The sequence below is a fragment of the Oratosquilla oratoria genome, chromosome 4 (assembly GCF_046742065.1).
Source record: "Oratosquilla oratoria isolate Oo_2021 chromosome 4, ASM4674206v1, whole genome shotgun sequence".
NCBI lineage: Eukaryota > Metazoa > Arthropoda > Malacostraca > Stomatopoda > Squillidae > Oratosquilla > Oratosquilla oratoria.
In genome coordinates this window covers 86,896,303-86,912,659 of record NC_134780.1, presented here as the reverse complement: position 1 = coordinate 86,912,659, position 16,357 = coordinate 86,896,303, and the positions used below count along the sequence as shown (strand labels likewise).

The window sequence follows — 16,357 nt, the reverse complement described above, 5'->3', positions numbered from 1 at the left end:
CTTTTCATGTTGTTTTCTTTAATATGGCATGAAAGACTAATGTCTAAAGGCTGTGAACAAATAACTTTCCATACAAATACATAAATCCTTGCAACAGCTTAGGTGATATTGCCCATGCTAGAACAATACACGAATCTAAATTAAGTAAACATAATTTAATATACCAAGGCTTTTTCTCCCTTACAAGGGAAGTAGCCAAAAAGGAAAAGGCATAAAATCATTCCCACCCATTCCATCCCCGAGTTAAATTAAATTAAATCAAATTAAGTACGATAACAAGAAATTACAGAGACATACCCCCAAGTTGGAACCATGTTTGAATTTGTTGCCAGCTGAAGCAAGACCCCATGAGCATTGCTCTATTACTATATAGTACAATTAGGTACACACAAAGATATATAGGCAACAAAGCCCTATATAGGATAAATAAAAATATTTAATTACAAAAATTCACACCTTTATTATATTACACCATGATGCATTGCATTATCACCTAATGTATTGCAACTCAATGAAGAAAAGTTGACATACAAAACCCCTGTGAGGCATTTCCCAAATTCCCCAACATGGCTCCCCGAAAACTAATACATCCCGACCCCCTTTTTTTTTTGTACTTGGGGGTTGGGGGGAGTATCTGTTCCTGTGCATTACCTGACCTCTTCAAATCAATGATTTGCTTCACCTATTTTGTTATGACCAGATGACTTCATTCACTTGAAGGGTAGTCCTCCCCAGCACGAGGTAATGGCTGCAGGTTTTGTACAGCCAAGATTTTAGGAACTTTATTGACATCCCTATGGAACAAGTCACTCCGTTTTCTTTTAAGATTGGTGACTAATCTTAACTCAAAAAAAAAACTCTGGTTACGTCTAACTTATTGTCCTCTTCTGCTACCCTCTTTAAAATTCCTACTTCCCCACTTCTATGACTTCCCCACCCCCATAAAAAAAGCCCTCTAATTGAAATCATACTCTCTTCCATAGGGTGAACCCTTCAACCAAATAAAATCACCTGGCTTTGTTCAAAATAAAATATACAGAGTACGGCACCTCAGTGGAGTGAGCTATTTCATCTTGTCATTTAATCTGTTACCCCAGGGGACCCTGGGTCCCAAGTAACCAGCTCCAGCCACTGGGTAGGCCCATAAATCACTTGAGAAATCAATCAATCAATCGATTATTGCCTCAAGCTTCACTAATGGACAACCTGCAGCACCACAGTAGATGGCAACAGCCCTCAAAACCTCCCAGTTTTCTCTGGAAAGAAACTTTGATCTGTTGTATGTGTGTAGGTTTTGTGTGGGACTTGTTCTATGGCACCAGTTCAGAGTGGTAGGTTAAGTAGAGTTGTTGTTGGTTGTCAGATCTCCATGTGTGAAAAAAAAGTGTACAAAATACAGATGAAGCTGACAGAGATCTTAGGCCCAGTCTGGAAACAGCACCTTAGGGGAGCACCTTCTGATGGGGGGAAGGGAGCTAACTGGTTTTGAAAAATGGGAAGTTTTGCTCTCCAATTATCTTGCAAGACTACCACATGCAGGTACTAGTCGTTGGTCCCTAACTCTGGTAAAAAATATTATATTTTTGTCTAGGGACTGTTAGTGTGGGCACTGTAGAATGGGTCTTCTGTGTGGTGGTTGCATCTAGGCCTATTTCATACTGTTTTAATGCTGGATGATGTCTTGAATGTAGTGTGGTTCACATTTCTGCTGAAAGGGACTTTTCTGTGGGGCTGATGTCTGAGGGTTGTTGGTGGAGCACTGAGCTTGGTGGTCTGTTTGGGAGTGCTTGTTTAGTGATCCAAGTGCGAATGTGTTTTTTGCATGAATGTATTGTATGGTACAGGTAGGCTGTTGTATGTTTGACCAATAAATTGCTGGAGTGTTTTTTTTTTTTTTTACGTTATGTTCAACTGGAAAATCTACAGTACGGCCACTTGATTTACACAGCGACACTATGAGCATAGCTCCCTTCCCGTATAATACGACTAAGTAAATACCCCCTCCATGTTCCCTTCATCCACTAGGAGTTATGATGAGAGGGAAACAGTGAGTGGTGGATGGCAGTGGAATGGTAGGGAACGGGCACATGCCTCGACTGGCTAACCCCCTTATAAGAGGGAAGAAGCCCTGGCTCTTGGTATGTAGACAGATATTCAGCTGATGATGTTTGTGTGTGAATGGTGTTTCGGCTTCTAGTATAGAAGTGCGTACCTATAATTTTCATGTGGCATTCTATGATGGGGAATTTAGTTTGTGTGTGCATGTGCCCTACTGGGATGGTTTTAGTACATCCTGTTATTACTCTCAACATTTCATCTTGTATTGTTTGTGAAGTGTTTATGTTTGTTTTGCTGATTGTTGGGAACCAAGCTGTGGAACTGCAGATGAGGGTGGTTCTTTTGAATTGTTTGAAAACGGTTTTTGAGTTTTTTGTTGTCCGAGGCCATGCTTTTGATAGATTTTAGTATTTTTTTTTCTTGTTAATTTTCACTGTCAGATCTTTCACACATGGGCTCAGTATCAAATGTGAGGCCTAGAATTCTAGGATTCTTTACCAATTGATGGGTTCGGCCATTTAATTTCAAGGCCAGGTTTTTTGATTCATGATTGTCTAGAATGTAAGTGACAGAGAACTGCCTAGTTGTAGGCCTTATATTCTCTAGTAGTCTCCTCCATTCATATGTTATGTTACTGATGATTTCTGGGATGATGCTTCCATTCTTTGATTTGCTTTTGTTCAGTGGTTCCCAACCGATGTGCCGCAGCACTGGAGTCCCACGAGATCAACTGAGGGTGCCGCCAAAATTCAGGGCAAAAATCATTTTCGTATTACCGACTCTGTCATCCATTTTTGCTCATTAAAGCAGCATCAGTGTAAAGATGAGTATTTTCATATTATCCAGGGACAAAATTTTGTTACACTGATGTTGAATCAACAAACTACTGACAAACTAGAATTTAGATTTACTAATAAGGGTGCTGGGGACTTCTGAAAGGCTTGACAAGCCAAAAAAGGCTGGGAACCACTGGTCTAGGTTGTTGAAGTAGGCTTGGGTGTTCTTAACTGCTATTTTGAGGTTACAATACCGGGAGCTCACTTGTGAAAAAATTGAATAACATAAGCGAGAGTATTGCACCTTGGGGGCCTCTTTTGCACAGTTCTTTTGCCCCAGAAATTCTATTATTTTGGGTCATCCTTTCATTAATCCCATTTATTTGGTGATCGTTTTGGTTAATGACAATGGATATCAATCGGCTTAAGAAATGTATCAAGAGGATGTGTGGTTTGCCTTGACAACACCTTATAAAGAGGAAAAGGTCTTTGGTATATATATCTTACAATAATTAACCACTCTTGTAATATGGTACTAATGATGAGTACCTGCTAGCGGTGATCCTGCAAGATGGATAGTATATACATACATATAGCAAGGGACTTTTCCCCCTTACAAGGAGGTAGCCAAAGTCAAAGGCATAAATCCACTAACACCCATTTCATCCCCACACACTCCACTCCTATTCACCACCCCTAGACCTAGCGAAAGGTTCAAAAGTACGATAGTAAGGGGCTGGCAGCCTATGGATTGGACTGAACATCTCTTTATTAGTTCAAACTGTATTTCCTCCACCTTTTATGACAACCAGTGACTATTCCCCTCTTCTTACTATTTTCAACCAGTGACACAGAATGAGTCCCACATTAATACAACACACAAGTCCGAAATATCTTCCCAGAGATCTATGGGAGGGCCCATATCATAACAATGTGTTTCATAATCCAACATCTAACCATGAACTCTTGAATACTGTGGTACCATTTTCTTGTATGACAGCACCAGTTCTTTTCATGAATTCTTACATCTCTGTACATCATGTTTCTTTGTGCTTATGAAACGCTGTTAACAGGTGTGCATGTATGACATGGATATGATATGTAAACACTGTAAGGTCTTTTATGTGTTGGACCTGGCCACTTGCCAATTTTGTTCTATAATACTATTTTTGGTTCTATGCCATTTTACTGTAGCCTTTTGTATTGAAGTGAACACTTTGTAAACTATCTCAATTAGCCCTTTCAATATAGGTGACCACACATCATCTGAATATACACATCTGGTTTATGTATTAACAAAATCTATTGAGTACATCACCATTGTGACAAGACAGTCATTCCCCAGACCTTGTATTCATCAAATCACCCAAGTGTCCCATTTCTAATTCTGCCAAAAGCAGAATGCCTCTAGAAGTTTTCCTGTAGCAAAAATATATGAAATTACAACATATAGAAAAGGTGAAAGGTGTTTATCTATCCTGTGGTTTCATTATCCCCGTCTGGGGTATTGGCTGCATGTTATTGTGGCAAAGGAGCATGCAGTTGATACTTTAGGGTCTATATGGGGCACCCCCACGGACCAGAGCCACACATCATTTTGTCTGTGATAGAGGAAAGCTCTGTTCATAGAGAAATGATGACACTTTTATACTACGACTGTCCCTCCGTTATGCTGTCCCCCAACCCCTTGTTACTGTCCTGTACAATTTCTCTGAATATTCATTTCCTTTTTCGCCTACCTACCCTGTGGTGGGGGCAAAAGAATACTGCCACCAAGTATTTCCACTTGGATTGTAAGAGGCGAGAAAAAAGGGACGGGGATTGGGACTAGGCATCCTTCTCCCTGTAGCCCCACAGGGGGACATTCCTAAGAGGGTCTAGTTTTCCAACCAGCACCCTAAGGTTTGGTTCTTTTAATGTGCGTGGATGTAGTACAGATGAGAGTAAAAGGGAAGAGATAGGTAGTATGTTTGTGAAAAGAAAGGTAGATGTGTTGGCTATGAGTGAAACTAAGTTGAGAGGGAAGGGCGAGTGTAAATTTGGTAGTATAAGTGGGAGGTTATCAGGAGTGAAGAGAGGACGAGGGAGAGAAGGGGTGGCTATACTAGTAAGTGAAGAGATAGGTAAACATGTAGTGGAGTGGAAGGAGGTTTCCTCAAGGATAATGTGGATGAAGACGAAACTGGGAAAGGAGATGTGGGTTTTTGAAAGTGCATATGGTCCTGGTAGTGAGAAGAGTGTAGAAGAAAGGGAGGCTTTTTGGATAGATTTAAATGAGTGCATAGAGGGATTAGGGAGAAATGTCAGTGTAGTAGTACTGGGAGACCTTAATACTAGGGTAGGAAATGAACCAATAGATGGAGTGGTTGGGAAATGTGGAGTTCCAGGAAAGAATCGTAGGGGAGAGTTGATGATAGCAAATACAGTGTTTCGGAAGAAAGTCAAGCATAAGTACACATGGGAGAGGGTGGTGGATGGAAGGGTGGTAGATAGAGCATTAATGGACTATGTAGTGGTAGATAGGAGTATAATAGGAAGAGTTAAGGATGTACTTGTGCTAAGAGGAGAAGGTGGGGGAATATCAGATCATTTTTTGGTGGAAGGTAAGTTGAGAGTGGAGGATACATAGAGAAAGAGGAAAAGGACAAAAGGTAGGGAGGTGCTTAGAGTGAAGTCTTTAAATGAAAAGGAAAAGGAGAAGGAGTACAAGAAGAAGTTGAGAGAGGAGTGGGAGGGAGTAAAGGATAGAGTAGAGCTAGGAGTGGGGATGGTTCAAGGAGGGAGTCACAAAGTGTGCAAAGATAGTGTGTAGAACAAGAAGGACAGGAGGAAATAGAAGGAAGGGTAGTGAATGGTGGGATGAGGAAACAAAGAAGGTTGTAGAAGAGAAGAAATGAGCTTTCACAGATTGGTTACAAAATAGGACGAGGGAGTCATATGAGAGGTACAAAGAAAAGAGAAGTAAAGCACAAGGTAAAGGAGGCAAAGAGGAGAGCAGATGTGAAATGGGGTAAGAGTATGACAGAAAATTTTGAAAGTAATAAAAAGATGTTTTGGAAAGAAATTAAGAGAGGAAGAGGAGGCGAATCAAGTAGAGAAGAAAAGGTAAAAGGTGCAGATGGAGAGATGATAATGGAAGAGAAGGCAGTAAGAGGAAGATGGGCAGAATATTTTAGGGAGTTGCTAAATGTGAAGGAGGATAGGGAGGGAAAGATAGCTGCAGTGGGAAGTGCTAAGAAAATGACCATGATGAGTGAGGAAAATGGAGGAGAAATAAGGAAGGATGAAGTGAAGGCAGTTGTTAAGATGATGAAAGCAGGTAAGGCACCTGGTCTGGATGGATGCCATGCAGAATGTCTAAAAAAAGGAGGTACAGTGATGGTGGACTGGCTGGTGAGGTTATTTAATGTTTGCTGGAGAGGGTAGAGTGCCAGAGGACTGGAGGAGTGCCTGTATAGTTCCACTTTACAAGGGAAAAGGGGACAGGTGTGAGTGTAGTAGTTTCAGAGGGAGCTTGTTAAGTGTAGTTGGGAAGGCTTATGGGAGGATCTTGATTGAGAGGATTAGGAGAGGAACAGAGGGAGTAATTGGTGAGGAACAGTGTGGATTTAGGACGGGTAGAGGTTGTGTAGATCAGATTTTTGTGGTAAGACAGATATGTGAGAAAGCTATAGGAAAGGGGAAGGATGTTTTTTGGGCTTTTATGGATCTGGAAAAGGTTTACGACAGGGTAGACAGGAAGGCACTGTGGGAGGTTTTGCAGATATATGGGATAGGAGGAAAGCTTCTAGGAGCTGTCAAGAGTTTTTACGAGAGTAGTAGAACATGTGTCAGGATTAGAAATGGAGAGAGTGAGTGGTTCGAGGTAAAGGTGGGACTTCACCAGGGATGCATTATGTCGCCCTGGTTGTTCAACTTGTACATGGATGGGGTGGTGCGAGAGGTAAATGCAAGGGTGGTGGGTCAGGGATTGGAGATGGCTAAAGAAAATGGAGAAAAGTAAGAGGTGAGCCTGCTGTTGTTTGCGGACAACACTGCGCTTGTGGCAGGATCAGAGGAGGGATTGAGGAAGTTGGTGACAGAGTTTGGGAGAGTGTGTGAAAGAGGAAAGCTGAAGATAAATGTGGGTAAAAGTAAGGTGAGGAGATGTACAAGGGGTGAAAGTGGCAGCAGACTAGTGAGCATTAAGGGGGAGCGACTGGAGGAAGTGGATAGTTTTAGATACTTGGGTGCAATTGTGGCAGGAAAAGGTGGAGTGGAGGTGGAGGTAGAATGCAGATTGAGAGAAGCGAGTACGTGCCTTGGTGGATTAAAAAGTGTAATGAGGAATAGACATTTGGGAATGGATGCTAAGAGGAGACTGTATGAAGGAGTGATTATGCCAACAGCATTGTATATGGCAGAAACATGGAACATAAGAGAGGAAGAGAGAAGGAGTTTGAATGTGTTTGAGATGGTCTCTGAGAAGTATGATGGGGATTACTAGGCTGGACAGAGTGAGAAATGAGGAGGTGAGGAGGAGAACTGGGGTGGAATGGGAGTTGGGAGATAGGGTTGATGAAAGAGTATTAGGATGGTTTGGACACATGGAAAGAATGAGTGAAGAAAGACTAGTAAAAGAGGTATGGAAGGCAGATGTGGAGGGAGTGAACATGAGGGGACGTCCTAGGATGAGATGGATGGATGGGGTTAAGGGGGCTTTGGGGAAGAGGGGAATGTCATATATGGAGAGGTGGATTTCTTAGTGAAGGGCAATAGTTCCACAAAGTTGAGCACTCTTGGCCTTTTAAGCTACAAATCAGCGAGAATGGTGAATAAATTGTTAAACAAAATTATGCCAAAATCCATTTCAGCTTTCGACATTAGAGAAAAGAATGAAAAGGAGCAGCATAGCCTGGAGAAGAATTGGGGACAACTCAAATGCAAAGAGGAAGGCAGCCTCACAGACCATGGACAATGTGTTCAAAAACAGTATAATCCAGGGCTCAGTAGACATGATGTGGAAGATGACACTTATGTAGACTTAAGCAATCCATCTATGAGCACAATGAAAACTTCGGAACAAAATGGTAGTTCAATATCACAAGGGAATTCCCTTACAATTAACACATCAGAAACTGAGAAACAATCTATTGTAAATTCAATATTAAAAGATAGGGAAACACTAATGCAAACAGGAGAGCTCCATAGTTGCTCTGCTACTGTGAAAGTTTGGCTTCACTCACGGAAGCATACCAATTATCAAAATTGGGGTGAAGTCTGATGTTTGGTCTTTGGGATGTATTCTCTGCAACATGGTATATGGCAAAACACCATTCCAACACATCAGCAACCCTATCATGAAACTGGCTGCTATCTCCAATCCCAACTCAAAAATAAGCTTTCCTGTCATTGAGAACAAATTGCTACTGGATACTTTAAAGAAGTGCCTCCAGTTTGATCCAAAAGCCCATCCATTGAAGAATTGCTGGAACACCCATATTTGAATGAAGATGTCCATGGGAAAGACCAGGCTGCATCTCCTGCATCAAAAGAGGGGCTTGGGTCTGTTATACAACAGTTACAGTCACTCACTCCTAATTCTCTCTCCCAGGTGACCAAGATGGAGGAGAAGCTCAAGAAAGAACCACAGGAGATAGTTGCTTCCCAAATGTGAAGAAATCTGGTGAAGGATTTGTAGTAGAAACCAGTCATAGAAGATTACTATATTATCTTCACAGGACAGAAGACAGGGGTGAATGGAGAATGGTTGTATATGGATGATGTTGTGATGCATGAGGTGGAATGGGTGGGTGGATGGGGGGGTGAGGTAGTATGTGTGAGCAAAATTTGACACAGCCCGAAGGGATTTCTCCCCGACTTCTCCTTTTATGCATGAGGGGACAGAGAGGGGGGTCGCTGATTTGATGAAGCGGCCTTGCTGTGACTTGCAACACTGCCTCTGACCCAGGGCAGTGGACAAGGTGCAGGGATGACCCATCATCCAGGAGGTGCTAAGATAAGAGGGAGGGTGGAGGGGAGTGGAGTGATTTTAGGGATGGAATGGGTGGGAATGATTTTAAGCCTTTTTTATTTTTGGCTACCTCCCTTGAAAGGGGTAAAAAGCCTTGGTATATGTATGTATGGTTTCATTACGGAAAGCCAACATTTGATGCCAATTATTTGATATTTTATCATAATGCTGTATAGTAGATTTCCCTCTTCAGCAAAATCTATCATTTAGCAACAAACGCTACATCTCCACTTAGTGGTCCAAGCTTTTCTACCATAACTGTATAAAGAAAAAAATGCACGGATTCAACAAATCCAGAAAACCCAGGTGTATTGGTGTGGGATGTGGGGTGGATGTATGCTGATTTGGCTACCCTTTAAATGGGGGAAAAAGGCCTTTTGGTATGTAAATGTGTATGTACCAGTCAATTCAAAACAACTCCAGTTTGCTGGTCATATTCAATATGAACAAAAATTGGTGATGTGACTAAAAATTTCTGTAATATTATTCAATGACAAAATATATAGGCCTCAAATTAATATTAAAAATTAAAACAATAGCAATTAATTGAATATACATAAACTCTTGATAATACATTAACTTGTTCAATTCTAACCAGTTACAAAAACTAAAACCTCATAACTATACTTTTTTCAATTAGATGTCCATGCTGTAGTGTACAGTACATGTGTACGCTATATTGACTTATTTAGGCATCAATATATATATTTGGAAAAGTGGTTCTCAAGGAAAAAATACAAAAGAATCTTATGCAAAGGCTAGAAATGGTCTTTTTATTGCCCAATATTTCAATACTTGAAAAAGATACTGAAAAAAGTGGTAACCCATTAAAATATCACATGCTGCATGACCTGACCTCGCAAGATATTTTTTCTGTCATGCCTGACCCAGACTGACCTCACACACGACCCATTTTCTCGCCTGCTCTTTAACAATTTTTGCATCAATCTGTCACCGTTTTGGGCCTCAACAATTTACGCTAGTGCCATGAAGTCATAACATTTCACAGTCCTGAGGACACAATGACAAACATTAACTCTTGTTACCTAAATGAAAAAAAAAAAAATTAAATTCACTTCAGACTCTGAAACGACCAAACATATAATGAATCATTCTTCACAGGAAATACTTATCACAGAAATTATGTCATGGAGCCTGCAATGCATCAATCACATCCCTACAAAATGGAGGTAAAAAAAGGTTGTGAAATTGCAAAAGGGTGATTTTAGATGAAGGAATTTCTCTTCCGATTCCTACGCTGCAATCCAGGTCCAGATAATGGATGACCTTAGCATTGCATGTAGTCTGTGTCTTCTTTCACCAGTCATCAGGGACCACAAAAAGGCCATCTGAAGATTTGTTGGCTTTGTCTGGTGTACCTTGAAAAAAAATATACGAAACACTGTAAATTGAGGAAGGAAAATTTTACCTATTGGCTAGTGACCAAATATATATATTCTATTACAATTAACATCAAACAATATTTATCTGGTAATCAGGGACCAACGATGGATGCAATGGTCCTGGGCAACAGATGTCTGAAGGAATCATCTCCTGACTACTGTCTTCAAAAATATGACCCTACCCCATCCCCACCCTCCCTCTAATCTGGTGGTACCTTGTCAAGTTCACATGGTCTCCAGACTCACAAAAAAAAATCACACTAATACACATGCAATAGTTCAATATTCAGATCTCTTCTGTCAATGCAATCCTTTAGTGACCTGAATATTGCAATCATATCACCTCTCTCTCTCTCTACGATCTTTCAAAGTTGGTAGACCTAGTGATTTTAGTCTCCCCTCACATGGTTTATCTACCAGGCTGGGGACCAGTTTGATTGCTGCCCTTTGCATGCTCTCAATCTTTTTTATATCCTTCTCTCTGTGTGAGGACCTTACTACTGACACATATTCCAATCTTGGACAGATCAAGGTTTCAATGAGTTTCTTCATTATCTCTTCATCCATATAGTGAAATGTGTGTGTGCACATGTATTTACCTACGGGAGTGGGTGGGGGATGGGGGGGTGAGGAAGTATGTATGAGAAAAAAAATGACGCAGCCCAAAGGGATCTCCCCGTCTTCTCCTTTTCTGCATGGGGGGACGGAGAGGGGGGGTCCCTGAATTTATGAAGGAGCCTTGCTTTGGATGTGCTGTGTCTTGCGACACTGCTTCTGACCCAGGGCAGTGGACAGGATGCAGGGATGACCCCTCATCCGGGAAGTGCCAAGATAAGAGGTGGGGAGGAGGGTGGAGGGGAGTGGAATATATAGGAAATGGAATGGGTGGGAGTGGTTTCTATGCCTTTTTCTTTTTGGCTACCCCCCATGTAGGGGGAAAAAGCCTTTGGTATATGTATGTATTATACAAGAAGGGGAATTATGCTCATAGCAACCTGTCTTTGTATCTCACAACATCTAGTTTTTTCTTAAATTCTTGTATGGTGTTTGCACACACTATTGTTCATCCAATTTGTTCCAGATATCATCACTCTGTGTGGAAAGCTGTCTTTTTTCAGATCTCTTCTATAACTATGCTTTTTAAATTTCTTTTCATGTCCCCTTGTTTTTCTTCTATCCCACTTTAATAAGTCTTCTCTGTCAAGGACTTCCATGCCTTTCATGATTCTGTAAATGGCCAATAGATCACCTCTTTCTCTTCTTTGTTCCAGGGTTGGTAGTTCCAGTTTAGACAATCTTTGCTCATATGTCAATTTTGAAAGTGTTGGGGCCATCTTTGTTGTTGCTCTTTGGATTCTTTCTATTTTCCTTATATTCTTTTTTGTACTGGGTGTCCATAGTGTTGCAGCGTACTCCAATCTTGGTCTTATCAGTGTGACTAGTATTTTCTTTACCATTACCTCATCCAAGTAATTAAAAGTCACCTTTATTGATCTTAGTAAATTGTAGGTTTCTCCAACTATTTTGTTTATATGTTTGTCTGGGGACATGTCTTTGGTGATAATTACTCCTAAGTCCTTTTCAGAACTTTCTTTACTTCCTTTGCATTGATTTTATATTATCCTGATATTCTTTTTTTACTTTTTCCAAATTCCATTATACTACATTTCTTAATGAAGTTCATTTCCTACTTTTGACTCCATTTCCAGACCTTGTTCAGGTCTGTCTATAGCAATTCACAATCTTTTTCTGTACTTACTTTCTTTAGTAGTTTTGCATCATCTGCAAAGTTCATGTAACATTCTACACTTTCATCCATGTCATTTATATATATGGCAAACATTATTGAAGCCAATACTGAACCCTGTGGGACTCCACTTATCATTTCTTCCCAGCTAGAGTTTTTATTTCTGAGCACCACTCCCATTTTTACCCCATCCAAGAAATCTTCCATCCATTTCAATAATTTTCCATGAACACCTGTTGTTCCGAGATTTCTTAATAGTTTTTTGTGTGGTACTTTATCAAATGCCTTTTGTAAGTCCAGGAAAGCAGTCTGCCCATCCATCCCTTTCTTGCATTATATCTATTAACCTTGAATAGAAACAGATCAAATTTGTGGCACATGATCTTCCCTGTCCAAAACCGAACTGTTTCAGATTTAGTATATTGTTCTCCTCTTGATATGTATGTGTGTGTGTTAATCATAAAGTAACTCTTCCACTGCAATGGGGCAAGCCATCTATGCTAGGTTATATCACTCAATCCATCTTGCACCAGATCTCTCTTGTACCGTAGATGCCAGATTATAGTAAGCAACTGGTGTGCGAGAGGTTTTTATATTGTCAATGGTATATCTTACATATGAATTCTCTCATCACATGCTCATCTCAAAAACACATACTAGTGATAATCCCATGACAACCACCGAGACTGAATCCTCGGAGCTCTCATATATAAGGTGAGATGTATGTATGTTTGTTATTCTCTCTGAGGAAGGCATACAGCCGAAACATGAGGGGATAAAGTACCCCCACTCTCAGTCTGAGTTTTCCTACGCCAATTTACTCAAACATACTAGTGACTTACCATTTTTGCTGTCTGGAAAAGTAACAGGAGGTTCATCTGCCATTGGAGACTCCAAACTCATAAGAGACATTTGCTCTGACCTGTGGGACAACACCAGACACTAGTCACCGATACTTTAATTTTCAATATGATCTATTTTACTTATTTTAGTAAATTTAATTTTGTACATACATATAGGTGTCAACTCTCAGATTCATCTTAGCTCCTCTGGACAATGGGTTATCCCTGCCTCCTGCCTACTGCTCACATATCCTGAGAATAATTACAGGACGCATGAAACCACCCCAACAGAACACATACACACAGAACCAAAATCCTCTCCGCAGAGCATGACATGGATATAATAGGTACACAGTTTTACGCAATATCTCAACCCTAATCACTCATGTAATTACATCAAACTGGCACTGAGTACAACCAAAAACTATTCCAGCAGTTTACTACTCCTACATCTACAACTTTCCACCTGCACCACACAACACATTCATACAAAAACAAGCACTCTATGATCACCAAACACTTTTTCCATTCAACCCCTCTAGACATTAGCCCCCTCAGAAATATCCCTCCCATAAGAAGAAAGATCCACACCAGCACAACTGCATGCACATTAATATCCAGCACTAAGACAATACACAGAATAGGCCTGACACACTGGGCAAACTACCCCAGATACAACCATCATATAGAAGACAATGACAATCTCATTTCACACTCCCCCAACCTAGTCATTCCTAGATAACAACACAATCTTTCTTCTCTGAACAACTTTTGGGCCAATGCATTCTGCCAGTTATGTAGGAGTTCTGGGTCCATTTTATGATAGACCAAAGGCAACCAATTGATTGATCCAATCTCTCATTCAACTTGCCTCCAACCTACCTCATTCCTTGTACATCTCATCCTACCTTTGCCTATGTTCACTTGCCAGGCTTGTCTACTCACATAGAATCCTAAACAATATGAATTAGGTAAAAACCGACACCAATTAATGAACAAAATTAACTTCAAAGGTACTTACCCAACACTCTTAAGACGTTTAAAGTCAGAGCGTGTAGAAGACGGGACAGCCACATTTAAATCATCTACTTGAGATTTCCTTTTGTTCTCTGACTGCTGCTGCCCACCATACATCCGCACCTGCCATTAATAAAATCTTTTAAAAATTATTTCCTTTACCAAAATCAGGGATTAATTTAGAATATATGAATGTGTTCAAATTAGTGAGTACCCATTTCAATCTACATCTGGGGGACCAATGACAGAAGTCTGCATGTGGTCATGCAAGATGGACAGAGAGCTGCAAACAGAGAATGCATACATATCCTAATGGTCCTCTCTTCATTCTATGGACAAGAGTGAGCAAATCAAAGCATAACCCACTTTATAAATACTTGACTGATGATCATGATTCATTTTAACATCATGAACCCCCCCGTCATGAGGTTACATATATATATATATATATATATATATATTCCCTCCTAATTTGGGGAGGTGGTGGCAGCAACAAATTAACCTTTCATGTCCTTCCACCATTGCCCACCAACTTGCCTAGCATTTTTGTGTTCCCTTACCACCCCATCTATATATACACATTAAAGAATCATTGAATTATCGCACAACCCTGATACAGTTCCCTACCTGCACTTATGCCCTACAACTCGTGTAAAAACTTTTGATTACCCTCCACAGACTTTCCTTATCATATATATCTGCAACACTCCACAACTCCTCTCTATAAACTCTGTTATACTCCAAGTCCATGAAACCCTGAAGAAGCCCTGCTGGGCAAAACGTTAAATATATTGGATCCCATACTCTGCGTTTGGCCTCTCTCCTACAGTACCCTTTCGCCAGATGATGATCAGGTATTCCGTGTGTTGAAAAAGAACAAAGCAAATGTTGAAGAGTATCTTCATACCCTGACAAGCGGAGGACAAGAAGCCATGATGCTCTGTAAATGGACATTTGCTTTCTTCACATCAATCTCCTCCAACGGAATCACGTAGAGTGAACTGCTGTTGATCCAAGCTAATTTGATCGAACCTGAAGAAAGGACGAGAATTATTTCTAATTAGATGTACACAAATACTGCATCTAAAAATGTCTCGACTATATGTACTTCAGACATTCTACCACTTGCAAATTGTCAAAGTCAAAGGAAAATCAAATCGTGTATCAGAATTCTGGGGGGAACTACTATTGTCCAAAATACAATACCATAAGGCCTACACTAGGTATTTCCATGCCCATTACCGCCTGTCATCCCTTTCTTGCAGTAACATACACATTTTTCAAGACCAATAAAATCCATGCTAAATCAAGTATCCATCATAAACCAAGAAAATACTTCCAAAATACATTATAAACACATTTGCCTGCATATACTTAGGTCACCATTCATCACTTCTTATAAATAGGATTCCCAAGTCATGGCATATTCATCCCACACCTATCTACTATCCAATCACTCCCCCTCCCATCTCTGTGGATGAAGAACATCCCTATCTTATCACACCACTTAGGTCAAAGGCAATGCATTGAGACAATGTACCTCCACAGCAGGGCCTGACATCAAGAGCTAGTTTACCTCCAACATCCATCACTTCATTATATGGTGAATAACTCCCGCCCCTTTGCCCAAAATCTAGATGAAAACAAGATGAAAATACTCTTCAGGCAATGTCACTTCTTCGCTGATCTATACCACACTTAATTCACGCATCTTTTGGACCTTTTCTTTTTTTCCCCTTGTTTGACAAATATTCCTCTTATATCCAATACCCTCTTTACCCCATCCATCCACTTCATTCTTGGTTTCTCTCACAGTCACTCCATCTGCTTCCACTAAAACAATACCAAATATATATATATATATATATATATATATATATATATATATATATATATATATATATATATATATATATATATATATATATATATATATAAATACATACATACATACATATACCAAGGCTTTTTCCCTCTTACCAGGGGGGTAGCCACAAAGGACAAGGCACAAAAACATTCCCACCCATTTCATCCCCGAAAACACTCCACACCCCTCCACCCTCCCTCCCATCTTAGCACCTCCTAGATGACGGGTCATCCCTGCACCCTATATATATATATATATATATATATATATATATATATATATATATGTATATATATGTATATATATGTATATATATGTATATATATGTATATATATATATATATATATATATATATATATATATATATATATATATATATACACACACACATACATACATTTACCAAAGGCTTTTCCCCCTTAACTGGGGGTAGCCAAAAAGAAAACGGTATAGAAACCAATCCCACCCATTCCATTTCCTATATATTTCACTCTCCTCCTTCCCTCTTATCTTGGCACCTCCTGGATGACAGGTCATCCCTGCATCTCCCCGTCTTCTCCTTTTCTGCATGAGGGGACGGAGAGGGGGGGTCGCTGAATTTATGAAGCGCCTTGCTGTGGATATATATATACA

The 16,357-nt window shown here is 40.1% G+C and overlaps 1 protein-coding gene across 3 annotated transcripts in view; it reads right to left on the bottom strand.

Moving 5' to 3' along the window:
* Window positions 1-435: 435 nt before the first annotated feature.
* The window catches only part of LOC143025022 (poly(A)-specific ribonuclease PARN-like), a 32,768-nt gene continuing 16,846 nt past the window's right edge, over window positions 436-16,357 (bottom strand). The window contains exons 12-16 of one of the 3 annotated variants that reach the window (XR_012966330.1): window positions 14,764-14,888; window positions 13,861-13,979; window positions 13,011-13,091; window positions 12,840-12,919; window positions 436-10,226 (exon numbers count right to left, since the gene is read on the bottom strand). Coding sequence is in view for 1 of the 3 variants with exons in the window: in XM_076184628.1 (XP_076040743.1) it covers window positions 10,165-10,226; window positions 12,840-12,919; window positions 13,861-13,979; window positions 14,764-14,888 (386 nt within the window). In the remaining 2 variants the exon portion in view is untranslated. Of the gene's footprint in view, window positions 10,227-12,839; window positions 12,940-13,010; window positions 13,092-13,860; window positions 13,980-14,763; window positions 14,889-16,357 lie in introns of those variants that run through there. The other 2 variants (XM_076184628.1, XR_012966331.1) reach the window with 2 other exon arrangements.